The sequence below is a fragment of the Podarcis filfolensis genome (assembly GCF_964270895.1).
Source record: "Podarcis filfolensis genome assembly, chromosome: 10".
Classification (NCBI taxonomy): domain Eukaryota; kingdom Metazoa; phylum Chordata; class Lepidosauria; order Squamata; family Lacertidae; genus Podarcis; species Podarcis filfolensis.
Window position 1 is genome coordinate 74,301,580 of NC_139612.1, and position 12,083 is coordinate 74,313,662.

The following is a 12,083-nucleotide window of genomic DNA, read 5'->3' on the forward strand; positions in this document are numbered from 1 at the left end:
GGGAAACCTCTTCAGCTTCCAGCCCGTCTGCTCCCACCATGGCTGAGGAAGAATTGCCATTTGGGAACGGCACAGCTGAATGGAATCCCCACAATCCCTCCTGCTGGAGGAATAGGGGCATTGACCCCTATAATCAAAGGGGATGGCCAGTGATAAGGAAAATCCCGGGTTGAGAGGGCCTAGCTCGTTGGGGTGCAAGTCCCCCCGAGTCTGTGAGGTCAGTGAAAGAAGGAAGTTCCAGCCAAGTACAGTGGTACCTCGAATTACAAACGGCTCATGTTACAAACGCTTCAGGTTACAAACTCTGCTAACCTTGAAGAGTTACAGACCTCCGGAACGAATTAAGTTCGTAACTAGAGGTACCACTGTAATCTGGAGCAAACCGGCGATCAGTAGACCACGATCTTTATTGTTGCGCAAGAGATTCCCACACAGAGCAAGAACCCTGAGCCTGGGGTGACATCAACCTTTTTAACTCCCCCCCCTTCACCCAGAATACATTTTGAGCAGCATCTTCGCTAGTATGTCACAAGTGGGGAGGGGTATCAAAGGGTTACCCAAGTTCGTCCTTCTATCAGATACGTCTCCGGACACCTCTCAAGTACCCACCACCCAGAGAACAATAAAACTATCCACATACATCCTGGCCCTCAGGGCTTCTCCTGAGATGGGCTGAGATGGCTTGGTCAGCTGCCTCTGTGAAAGTCTATTGTCGCCCCTTGGTCACTCCCTGTATACATATTTGCCTCTTTACAACGGATGTTTTCGCTTAGCCCCGTTTCCTCAGTGAATCCACCCATTTCTTGATGAAATAGAACTTCTGCCAGGAAAACCTGAGCTGAAATAGTAAGGAGAGCAAAACAGCAGCCCTGTCTGACCCCAGTCACGTGGCAGGAGAATCTTCCTGAGCCCCACCCCCCGTGAGGTGGGTATGACATCATGGATGATCCACTGATGATCCACATGATCCAAGCAGACTCGTCCAAAGAGCAGGTCTCTAGGCCTGAATGAAACGGGTCTGCGGTGATGGATTCTGGAGTCAAGAAATGCGCCCTTTCCAGTGATCTCTCAGGCTGGCCGGGAAAAGGCAGGGAGCAGGAATCGCCAGGCATCCCGACGGACAGACTTGTAACGTTGCCCAAACACGAACTCGGAGTCAGATCTGATTTCCATGCAGAACTCATTTTGTGACTTCGCTGTTGGATTGCCGGGATCAGCCCCTCCCCCGCTCTCCTGATCCCCAGAAGAAAGACGGGGGGGGGATTTCTACGCCTCCTCCTTCTCCCCCCCCACTAGCTCAAAACTTTCCCTCCCCTCTCGGAACATCCTCCTCTCACCCCGCCCCCACCATCCCAGATCCCGCCCCCAATAAATTGCTCCTCCTCCTCCTCCTCCAATCCGGCTTCTGCTCCGGGAATGGGGTGGGAGCCCCCCTCCCACCCTGCCTGCTTCTCCCGGAAGTGGAGCTTCCACTCCGGATTGCTGCTCCTCCCCACAGCTCTAGGGGGGGCGCTTTCGGAAAGGAGAGGGATGAGGCAGGGGACCCCCCCGTGGATGTTGCAGGAAAGGAAAGGAGAATCGGGAGCGAGGACAAAGAGGTAAAGGGGTCGCGGGGGGGGGAGGACCCAGAGACCCCTCCAGCTCCCCCAAGCGCCTTCCGTGGGGCCTGGATCCCTGCACGCGTGCTGCGAAGGGGGCTTTTCTCGGCCCCTCAGGCACCTTGGCGGGGGCGGGCATGGGGCCCGCCTCCAGGGGGTCCCCATGAGGACCCCATCGCCCCGTGTCCCCCGCGCAGGCATCCCTGGGACCCTGTGGGCTCCGCGCAGAGAGAGGTGGGCCACGAAAGGCTTAACGGGCACGAGGAATAGAGACCCCCCTGTCCCTCCCCTTCTTCTCATGGGGGGGCGCCTCGGCTGGAGAGATGGGGGCGCAGGGCTTGGGGTGAGCGGCGCCAAGGGAGCCTCTGTATGCAGGGGAGACTCCGGGAGAGAGGGAGGGGGTCAAGGAAATTGGGGGGGGGCGGGAGGGAGCATTGGCGGCGGGGGGGGGGAGAGATATAGGAAGGACAGTCTGGGTGGGGCAGGCGTCTCCATTGTGGCAGCTGCGGGGATTCCCTGGTGGAACAGCCTTGACTTCTCTCTCCCGCCCAGTAATCGCCCCCCCTTCAAGGCGACCAGAGAGGGATCCCTGGAAAGTGGGGGGTCCTGTCCCCCCACCCTTCCTTCCTGCAATCTCCACCCCATAAGCCCCTGCCCTGTCCAGACACAGCGATTCTGCCCAGTCCAACCATTGGTCCCCTGGAGAGGAGAGGAAATCCAGAGGAAGAGATGTCAGTGTTTGTAAAAAGAAAAGAAAAGGTTCTGGCCTCCCTTTGTCGCCTCAGCCTGCTCCTTGGACCCTTGTCAGCATAGAAGAGTCCACCAGAAGAGCATCCTTGCAGAGTACTTTCTGCTTTTACAGTGGTACCTCGGGTTACATACGCTTCAGGTTACAGATGCTTCAGGTTACAGACTCCACTAACCCAGAAATAGTACCTCAGGTTAAGAACTTTGCTTCAGGATGAGAACAGAAATTGCGCTCTGGCGGCGCGGCAGGAGGCCCCATTAGCTAAAGTGGTGCTTCAGGTTAAGAACGGTTTCAGGTTACGTATGGAACTCCGGAACGAATTAAGTACTTAACCTGAGGTACCACTGTATTCTAAAAAGTCTTTCTGCAAAAGCGACTGACCAACTGTACACACATCAACACTACCAGCTTTCACCAACCAACCAACCCAACACCAAACTAACATTTCTCACTCCATAAGCATTAAAGAAACAGCAGCCAATTTTTTGCCGTGACAAGAGAGGAGGGGAGAGGCCTTCTCAGAAACGGCTCTTGGTTTCCGCAATCCCACCCAGGAAGCAGCCAGAATCCTTTTCCTCTCTCTCAGGCTTCCATCTTTATTGTCTTTTCCACTGAGGATGAGGATAATGTACACCTGTCATCAGAAACGGGTGCAGAGTCCATGGAATGGCTCTCAGGGCTGATAGAGAAGTTGCACCTCGAAAACATTTCTGTTCCTCTTATTCTTTGTAGGCAGTGTCAGAGTGACTGACAAGCTGAGATACAACCCATCAGCATCCGGTGACAGCGACTGCATGAATCTTTTGTCACGTGACAAAGACACATGAGAGCAGAAGCAGCAAAGCAGGCTGGGAAGTGCAGGGACAGCACAGTCATTTGGACCTACTAAATTTATTCAGGCCTAACTGCTAACTGTTGAGTCATTCTGACATGTGACGTAGTAGCCAGTTGCACTTTGTGCTCTCTGTAAGATTTCAGCAAGAGTCTGTCTGTCTCAGCCGTGAGCAGAGTCTGTATGCAATCTCAGTCAAACTGTTTGGAACCATGTTGTTTATGAAGAAGTTTATTTTAATTCAGTAAAGCTTTTATTCTTTAAAACTCTGCATTATTAATTTACGCTGCGTGTCATCTTCCCAGTCAAAGGACCCATTTTCATGATAGACAGTGCCTGGGGCTGGAGGCTCTACACACAGGGTGTGCCTGTGGAGGCCAAAGACTGCCAGTATTAGCACAGGTGAGGTGTGTGACCTCCCCAAATTTACAGACTGGATGTGAATGAGATTTCCTGGGTGGGATTATAGTTTACGGCAACCCTGTGATTTTCCCCACCCATAACATTTTGTGAGCTGATATAGCAGTACGAATTCCAAAATAACTTTTAAAAACTCCACAGGATCATCATCATCATCACATTTATACCCCCAGGCCTTAGTTTGCCTCCCCAGGATCTAGAGAAAACACCAGCTTTGAATCATACAGAGTAAAACTACCAGAACCTTCTTGAACCAATAGGTTAGGAATTATCGCTATACATTAGATCTGTACTTTTCTATGCCTGAAAAAATGCAACCATGACACTGTGGGAATGTTCAGGAATGCAGGAGAGGATATATTGTTTGATTATATCCTTTCCAACTTGTGTTAACAAGTTGTACAATTTAGCAGAGTAACATTCCCCCTTTTAAACTTACAGCGGATGCATTTGCTCAGGCTCGCTAAAGCCTCTAAAATAAGTTTCCTTGGTAATTTCCACTTTAGTCCCTCATACAAAGATAGACACGACACAATCTTCTATAAAAGTATAAAAAGAGTTTACTCACACATTCTGTTCAAAATGGATCCCAGAAGGTGGTGACCTACAGGCTGCACACCTGGTCCTTCAGGGGCACAGTTACCCCATCAGGAATGCCCCCCCTCCCCTAGGGACAGTATTTCTGTCTTGTCAGGATTCAACCTCAATGTGTTAGCCGCCATCCATCCTACAACCACCTCCAAACAGACACACAGGGCATTCACCATCTTCACTAGTTCCAATTTAAAAGAAAGGAAGAGCTGGGCATCATTCACATACTGGTGAACACCCAGCCCAAACCCCCTGATGATCTTTCCCAGCAGCTTCATATAGATAGTAAAAAGCATGGGGGAGAGAATGGAGTCCTGAGGCACCCCACAAGTAAGCACCCAGGGGTCTGAACACTCATCCCCCAACACCACTTTCTGGACATGGCCCAGGAGGAAGGAGGGGAACCACTGCATAGCAGGGTCCCCAGCACCCCTAGAGGGTCCAGAAGGACACCATGGCCAAACGTCTCCAAAGCCGCTGAGAGATCCAGCAGAACCAGGAAAGAGCTTCCCCCTCAACCTCTGGCCCGTTGGAGATCATCAACCAGTACAACCAGGGCAATTTCAGTCCCATGATGAGGCCTGAATCCCAATTGGAAAGATCATGGTGGCAGGAGCTTTCTTGGTCCTGCACCCCCAAAAGCTCCAGCCACAAGACTTTCATTAGCTTTGAAGGAGCCACATGATACATTGTGGTCTTTTCTTTGAAAAACAAATATTTTGAATACTTTTACAGTGCCGTATGATGTAAATATGGGATCCGGGTGGCGCTGTGGGTTAAACCACAGAGCGTAGGACTTGCCAATCAGAAGGTCGGCGGTTCGAATCCCCGTGATGCGGTGAGCTCCCATTGCTCGGTCCCTGCTCCTGCCAACCTAGCAGTTCGAAAGCACGTCAAAGTGCAGGTAGATAAATAGGTACCACTCCGGCGGGAAGGTAAAAGGCGTTTCCATGTGCTGCTCTGGTTCGCCAGAAGCGGCTCAGTCATGCTGGCCACGTGACCCAGAAGCTGTATGCCACTGGCTCCCTCGGCCAATAAAGCAAGATGAGCGCCGCAACCCCAGAGTTGGCCATGACTGGACCTAATAGTCAGTGGTCTCTTTACCTTTACCTTTATGATGTAAATTTTGTTTCTGTTTCCCTTGTTCCACATCGGAGAGACTTTGATACACAGCTCTGAGCTCATCTCTCTGCCTGAAACTGCTGTGTTAGCAGTACTGCCAGCCTGGACAGTGTGTTTGGGGGTCCTGGGCTGCCTAGCCAACAAGACCCCCTTCTCAGCCCGGCTGATATGGTCCCAAGGAAAGCAGAGCAGTATGTTTGGCACCAGCTTGGCTGCAGGAGTTGAATGAAGAAGGTGTGCAGGACACCATCCAACCATCTTAGAGACTCCACTCTGGATTTGTGTGAGTTTCCCTCCATAGCCTTTTCTTCTCCTGAACATAACTCACGAGGCAGTGAAGGTTTAGGACCAGAGTTTTCCTTCTCGATGGGCTTCCTTCCCCGGTTGACGATCCCATCGGCCCTTCACTTTCCTCTTCCGCACGGGCAGAATCCGCCTTCTAGACTGTGGGATTCACTGTTCTTCTCTTCCTCTCCATCCACCAGGGCTTGACTTCAGGTGCAGCAGAATTCCCCAGCCCCCCAAGGATTTGAGACCCATCAGCTATCCTCACCTGGTTTTGCCAGCCGGTTGAAGCCATTCCTGGGATTGTGGCCCCTGATTCATCCTGACAGCTTCTGGAAGGCACAGGTGAGAGCATAGTGCAGGGTGGGGACCACCAAAGGTACCACCGCTCCCATGACACCTCATGACATCATAGAATAGCTATATTTGAGACAGAACCGGAATAAATTCATGTCTCTAGAAATAACATAACTTCAGGCCATCAATAATTCAACACTACATATTCAAGGTTGAAGTTTTCACTAGTACAGTTATCCATTTGCCTTTAATATGCAGCTTTTTCAGTGTCACTTTAGGATGGGCTCGAGATCAGGCAGCACATCATTATTATAAGGAACGGGGGTCTGGAATTCCGATGTGCCAGCTGCTTTCCTTCTGCTTCTCCTGCTCTCTCCATGCAATGTGAGGCATGTAGATGGAGGTCCATCTCCAAGAACAGGAGCTTCCCTGAGCACCCATTCAGCTGACCCCAAGCACCAAGCCTTGTCACATGTTCTCTGACTGACCCAGACCACAGTCCCTGGAGAAGATGTAGACCTGGGTCTCCCAAAATGGTCCACTTGGACCTCTTGAGGCCATTGGGACTGTGCAGGTGATTCATAAAGATCTAGAGGTGGATGCAGGATTATGATGCAGAGGATGGGGAATGTCCAAAGGAACGATGGAGCGGAGAAAGAGAGGGTCTGTTCACAGACAGAGAGCAGCTGCCTTTCCTGTGAGGAAACAATTGATTTGAAAAGGCTGTATTCCAAGATCATGCTGCTTTATTAACAATGATTGAGGATTATGAAAGGTGGTGATGCATTACTATCATTTGATGACATTGCTTTTTCATTTCCAAAAAATTGGGAACATGGGTAGGAGGCGGGGGAATGTAGGAGATGTTTATATAAGACAGTGCTAATGGCGCTTGATGTGTTCTCTTTCCCTTTGCTCTCTTTCTTGTAACCCAAACAGGATTTCCTTTCCTCCCACTCTGAAGAAGGTGATGGAGAAGACATTCAGAATTCCAGGGGATGGGGCACCTTTCGTTTCATTAGGAATAGAAATTAAAATGTGTGAAATGTGGGATATGCTTCATTGAATGAGGACACATAGCTCACATCAATGACTCCGAGAGGAGAAACCATTTAAAGGTATGGAGTGTGGGAAAAGTTTCACTGATAGTGGAAAACTTAGAACACATCAGCGGATTTACATGGACAAGAAAGGATTCCAATGCAGGGAGTGTGGAAAGAGCTTCAGTCACAGTGGAGACCTTAGAAAACATCAACGGATTCACACAGGGGAGAAACCATATAAATGTATAGAGTGCGGAAAGAGCTTCAGTCACAGTGGATCCCTTAGAGAACATCAACGGATTCACACAGGGGAGAAACCATTTCAATGTATGGAGTGTGGAAAAAGCTTCTGTCGGAGTGGACAGTTACGTTCACATCTACGGATTCACACGGGTGAAAAACCTTTTAAATGCATGGAGTGTGGGAAGAGCTTCAGTCGGAATGGAGAACTTAAATTACACCAGCGAAATCACACTGGTGAAAAACCATATAAATGTATGGAGTGTGGAAGGAGCTTCATTCAGAGTGGACACCGCAATATACATCAACGGACTCACACAGGGGAGAAACCATATAAATGTATAGAGTGCGGAAAGAGCTGTAGTAATAGTGGAGACCTTAGAAAACATCAACGGATTCACACAGGGGAGAAACCATTTCAATGTATAGAGTGCGGAAAGAGCTTCAGTCACAGTGGAGACCTTAGAAAACATCAACGGATTCACACAGGGGAGAAACCATATAAATGTATGGAGTGTGGAAAAAGCTTCTGTCGGAGTGGACACTTAAGTTCACATCAACAGACTCACACGGGTGAAAAACCATATAAATGTATGGAGTGTGGAAAGAGCTTCAGTCGGAGTGGACACCTCAATAAACATCACCAGACTCACACAGGGGAGAAACCATATACATGTATGGAGTGTGGAAAGAGCTTCAGTCAGAGTGGACACCTCAATAAACATCACCAGACTCACACAGGGGAGAAACCATATAAATGCAGGGAGTGTGGAAAGAGCTTCAGTCAGAGTGATACACTTAGAAGACATCAACGGACTCACACAGGGGAGAAACCATTTAAATGTATGGAGTGTGGAAAGAGCTTCAGTCATATTGGAAACCGCAATATGCATCAATGGACTCACACAGGGGAAAAACCATTTAAATGCATTGAGTGCGGAAAGAGCTTCAGTCAAAATGGATACCTTAAAACACATCAACGGACTCACACAGGGGAGAAACCATATAAATGTATAGAATGTGGAAAGAGCTTCAGTTTCAATGCAAGCCTTAGAAGACATCAACAGACTCACACAGGCAGGGGGAAACCATATGAATGTATGGCACGCGGGAAGAGCTTCAGTCAAAAAGGAAACCTTAAATTACACCAGCAGACTCACACATGGGAGAATCCATTTAATGCATGGAATGTGGAAAGAGCTTCAGTTTCAATGCAAGCCTTAGAAGACATCAACTGGCTCACACAGGGGGAAAACCATTTAAATGCATTGAGTGCGGAAAGAGCTTCAGTCAGAATGGAGACCTTAAAACACATCAACGGATTTACACAGGGGAGAAACCATATAAATGTGTGGACTGTGGAAAGAGCTTCATTCAGATTGGAAACCTTAGAAAACATCAACGGACTCACACAGGGAAGAAACCATATAAATGTATGGAGTTTGGAAGGAGCTTCAGTCTGAGTGGAACCCTTGATTTACATCAACAAACTCCCACATGAGAGAAACCATATAAATGTCAAGTAGACAGAGGTTCAGTCCTTGTGGAAGTCCTACATCAACAGACTCATGGACAGGAAGAACTTTAACAGTTGACACCCTACAAACCCATCAACCCTCAAAGAGGAGAAGCTGTTTAAAGGGAAAGATTGCAGAAAGTGCTTTAGTTATAATGGAGTGTTTAAAGAACATCTAAGGACTCAGAGGGGAGAACCCATTGAGATGTATGGAGTGAGGAACGTGTTCCTTTCAGAGTCCACTCTTTTCTTCACAGCAATGAACTCAACTCAGCAGAAAATCCATTTTAAAAGCATGTCATGTATTTGAAGTTCTGGTGTTTATATGTAAAATTGTATAGTAATGAAATAATGAAGGTAACGTCTCACACTAGTGAGTATAATTTTAGATGTAAGGTACCTTTTGATAGTGAGGGGGAGTTGGTGAATCTGGATTTCTGGTGGTGAATGAGGATTAGGGCTGGGCATCTATTGATCTCATCCTATACCAGTTTCTAGACCACATTGTGATAACTTTTCAAAAACAATTGATATGGCAACACACCACAGATCACAGTGTGTGTTTCTGGGATGCCCATTTGCCTGGAAGCAGGCAGCAGAAAGCTTTGCTTTGTGAAGTCCCTGAATATGCTGAGTTGCTGACTAACCTCCCAGATGACAGGAAGCGATAGACACACCTCCATTGCCCTGTCTCCTTCCAGCCTCTTTCCTCCCTTGCTCCCTTCTGATGGTTTTTTTTAAAAATGATATTTATTGAAGTTTCAGAAACAAAAGATTTCATAGATAAAAAGAAAGGAAACAAGAGAAAGAATAAAAAAGAGAAAAAATACAAAATACAAAATACAGAAAATAAAATAAAAAACACTTAAAAACAAATCAATCTTTCCGTACCTTACATTTCATTTCCTTGCTTCCCTGACCTCCTCTCACCTCCCTTTTTTCTATTCCAGTTCAATTGGTTAATTCAGCAATTCCTTTCCCTCTTTGTTTTTATCTTAATCCTTTAACTTAATATATTATAGCTTTGGATTCTCATCTATTAACAATCCATTTTTACATACACCTTTATAACATTGCTGCTAAAACCACTTAACTTCATTCTGACATCATTCTAACATTCATTAATTTTGCAGTATTTCTGTAAATAGTATTTAAATTTCTTCCAATCTTCTTCCACCGACTCTTCTCCCTGGTCTCAGATTCTGCCAGTCATTTCCACCAATTCCATATAGTCCATCACCTTCATCTGCCATTCTTCCAAAGTGGGTAGTTCTTGTGTCTTCCCTTTCTGCCGGTGTGTGTGCCTGACTTAGATATCCTGTGTGCTCTATTTTTCTATTGCTGAAACTGGATTTGCTCTCAGGAGCTAAGTTTTGTGCCTCACTGGGGACCCAGTGAGAACTGTATGCTTTGAAAGCTCAGTAAACTATCACTGAAGAAGTCCTGCTGCCTCTGTGTGTGTTTTTGACCTCAGTGTGGGACTTGCTCTACACGTGGCCCCTACCCTGCTGCTACTTGGCTCATGCCCTGGACTTGCTCTACTCAAGCATGCAAGACGGTTTTTGCACCAAACTCTGTCATCCCCCCACCGCATGATCTCCAAGCACTGATTCTTCACCCAAACTTCACCCCTGCCTCCTAAGCATTCTGAAGAAAACTGATAATACTGTAAGTTAATGGGTGATTTCCCCGCAAGCCTAATTGCAAGAGGGGAGCGGAGGGACTGCAGGGACCAGGGAAGTCTCCTGATGGGCCCATCTTCACTCTTGAACCCCATGGGGCAACCCCAGAGCTCCTCCTTATTCTGGGGTTTGGGGAAGGTAGTATTTTTCATAGTCCCAGAAGTTTTTATTCAGTCATGCTGCTAGGGAGTTTTCCTACCAGAGGACCACAGTTCATATTGCTATCATACTGATTTTACTGTTGTTTCTGCTTTTGCTGTCATGGAACAGCTGGGTGCAGGGGGGGGGAGGCGCCAGTTGGGGGACCCACAAGGGAAGAAGGCTTAGATCCTGGGGACTTGTGGTGGGATGGCAGTGAGCCGAAAGAGGGAGAAAAGGAAGCAGAAGGGGAGGGGAGGTGTTGCAAGCTGAGGGGGAAACAGGGTTTGGTGAGCAGGAAGAGGCTGGGGCAGAGAGCAGTTTAGGCTCAGAGGGAGGAGAGGAGGGGGCTAGGAGACCTAGAGGAGGCCGACTCCTGAAGCATCCAGGGAGACTCCCCCTCCTGCTGTGACCAGCTCCCCTCTCCCCTGGTCTCCTAGAGCACACAGAGAAATCCAATTCAGACCCCATGAGCCTGTACATGATATTAATGGGCGTAGGGTTTTTTTGTCCCAACATGTATCACTTTAATCTCATTGATAATGAACTGTATTTTCTGCCCATTCACCCCGTTTGGAGAGGTCCTTTTGGAGCTCCTTGCAATATCTCTTTGTTTGAACAACCCTGGACAATTTGCTGCCATGAGCAAACTTTGCCCCTCCCTGCTCCCTCCTAACTCTAGATCATTTATGAACAAGTTGAAAAGCCACAGGTCCCAATACTGATCTTGAGGGGACTCTGCTTTCTGCCCCTCTCCATTCAGAGTACTGTCCCTTTCTTAGTACGTGTTCCCCCCTCCCTCCTTCCTTCTGTGCAGCGAAGGGAACCCTGCAGAAAAGATCTGGGGTGAATTTTGCTTCCCCACACATCCAACACTGGTCAGCATTCAGGGAAATGGAAGAGGAAAGCTGGCCACAATCCAAGAGACTGAGGTCAGCAGAAAGCGAAGCAAAGCCTACTCAAAGGGAAACCTCTTCAGCTTCTAGCCTTTCTGCTCCCACAATGGCTGAAGAAGAATTGCCATTTGGGAACGGCACAGCTGAATGGAATCCCCACAATCGCTCCTGCTGGAGGAATAGGGGCATTGACCCCTATAATCAAAGGGGATGGCCAGTGATAAGGAAAATCCCGGGTTGAGAGGGCCTAGCTCGTTGGGGTGCAAGTCCCCCCATGAGTCTGTGAGGTCAGTGAAAGAAGGAAGTTCCAGCCAAGTACAGTGGTACCTCGAATTACAAACGGCTCATGTTACAAACGCTTCAGGTTACAAACTCTGCTAACCTTGAAGAGTTACAGACCTCCGGAACGAATTAAGTTCGTAACTAGAGGTACCACTGTAATCTGGAGCAAACCGGCGATCAGTAGACCATGATCTTTATTGTTGCGCAACAGATTCCCACACAGAGCAAGAACCCTGAGCCTGGGGTGACATCAACCTTTTTAACTCCCCCCCCTTCACCCAGAATACATTTTGAGCAGCATCTTCACTAGTATGTCACAAGTGGGGAGGGGTATCAAAGGGTTACCCAAGTTCGTCCTTCTATCAGATACGTCTCCGGACACCTCTCAAGTAC

The 12,083-nt window shown here is 48.1% G+C and overlaps 3 protein-coding genes across 3 annotated transcripts in view; 1 reads left to right on the forward strand and 2 right to left on the reverse strand.

The window, feature by feature from the left end:
- The window catches only part of PPP6R2 (protein phosphatase 6 regulatory subunit 2), a 1,004,265-nt gene that overhangs the window by 590,463 nt on the left and 401,719 nt on the right, over positions 1–12,083 (reverse strand). The window lies entirely within an intron of this gene.
- The window catches only part of LOC310742923 (uncharacterized protein), a 177,435-nt gene that overhangs the window by 66,773 nt on the left and 98,579 nt on the right, over positions 1–12,083 (reverse strand). The gene's annotated exons all lie outside the window — the stretch shown is intronic.
- Positions 1,560–11,498, forward strand: LOC310744091 (uncharacterized protein; the record flags this gene model as incomplete). Its single annotated transcript, XM_083574833.1, has 5 exons — positions 1,560–1,598; positions 3,079–3,580; positions 5,797–5,941; positions 6,833–8,110; positions 11,330–11,498. Exons 4-5 carry the CDS (start codon positions 7,014–7,016, stop codon positions 11,496–11,498), a joined length of 1,266 nt encoding a protein of 421 aa, XP_083430959.1. The 5' UTR covers positions 1,560–1,598; positions 3,079–3,580; positions 5,797–5,941; positions 6,833–7,013.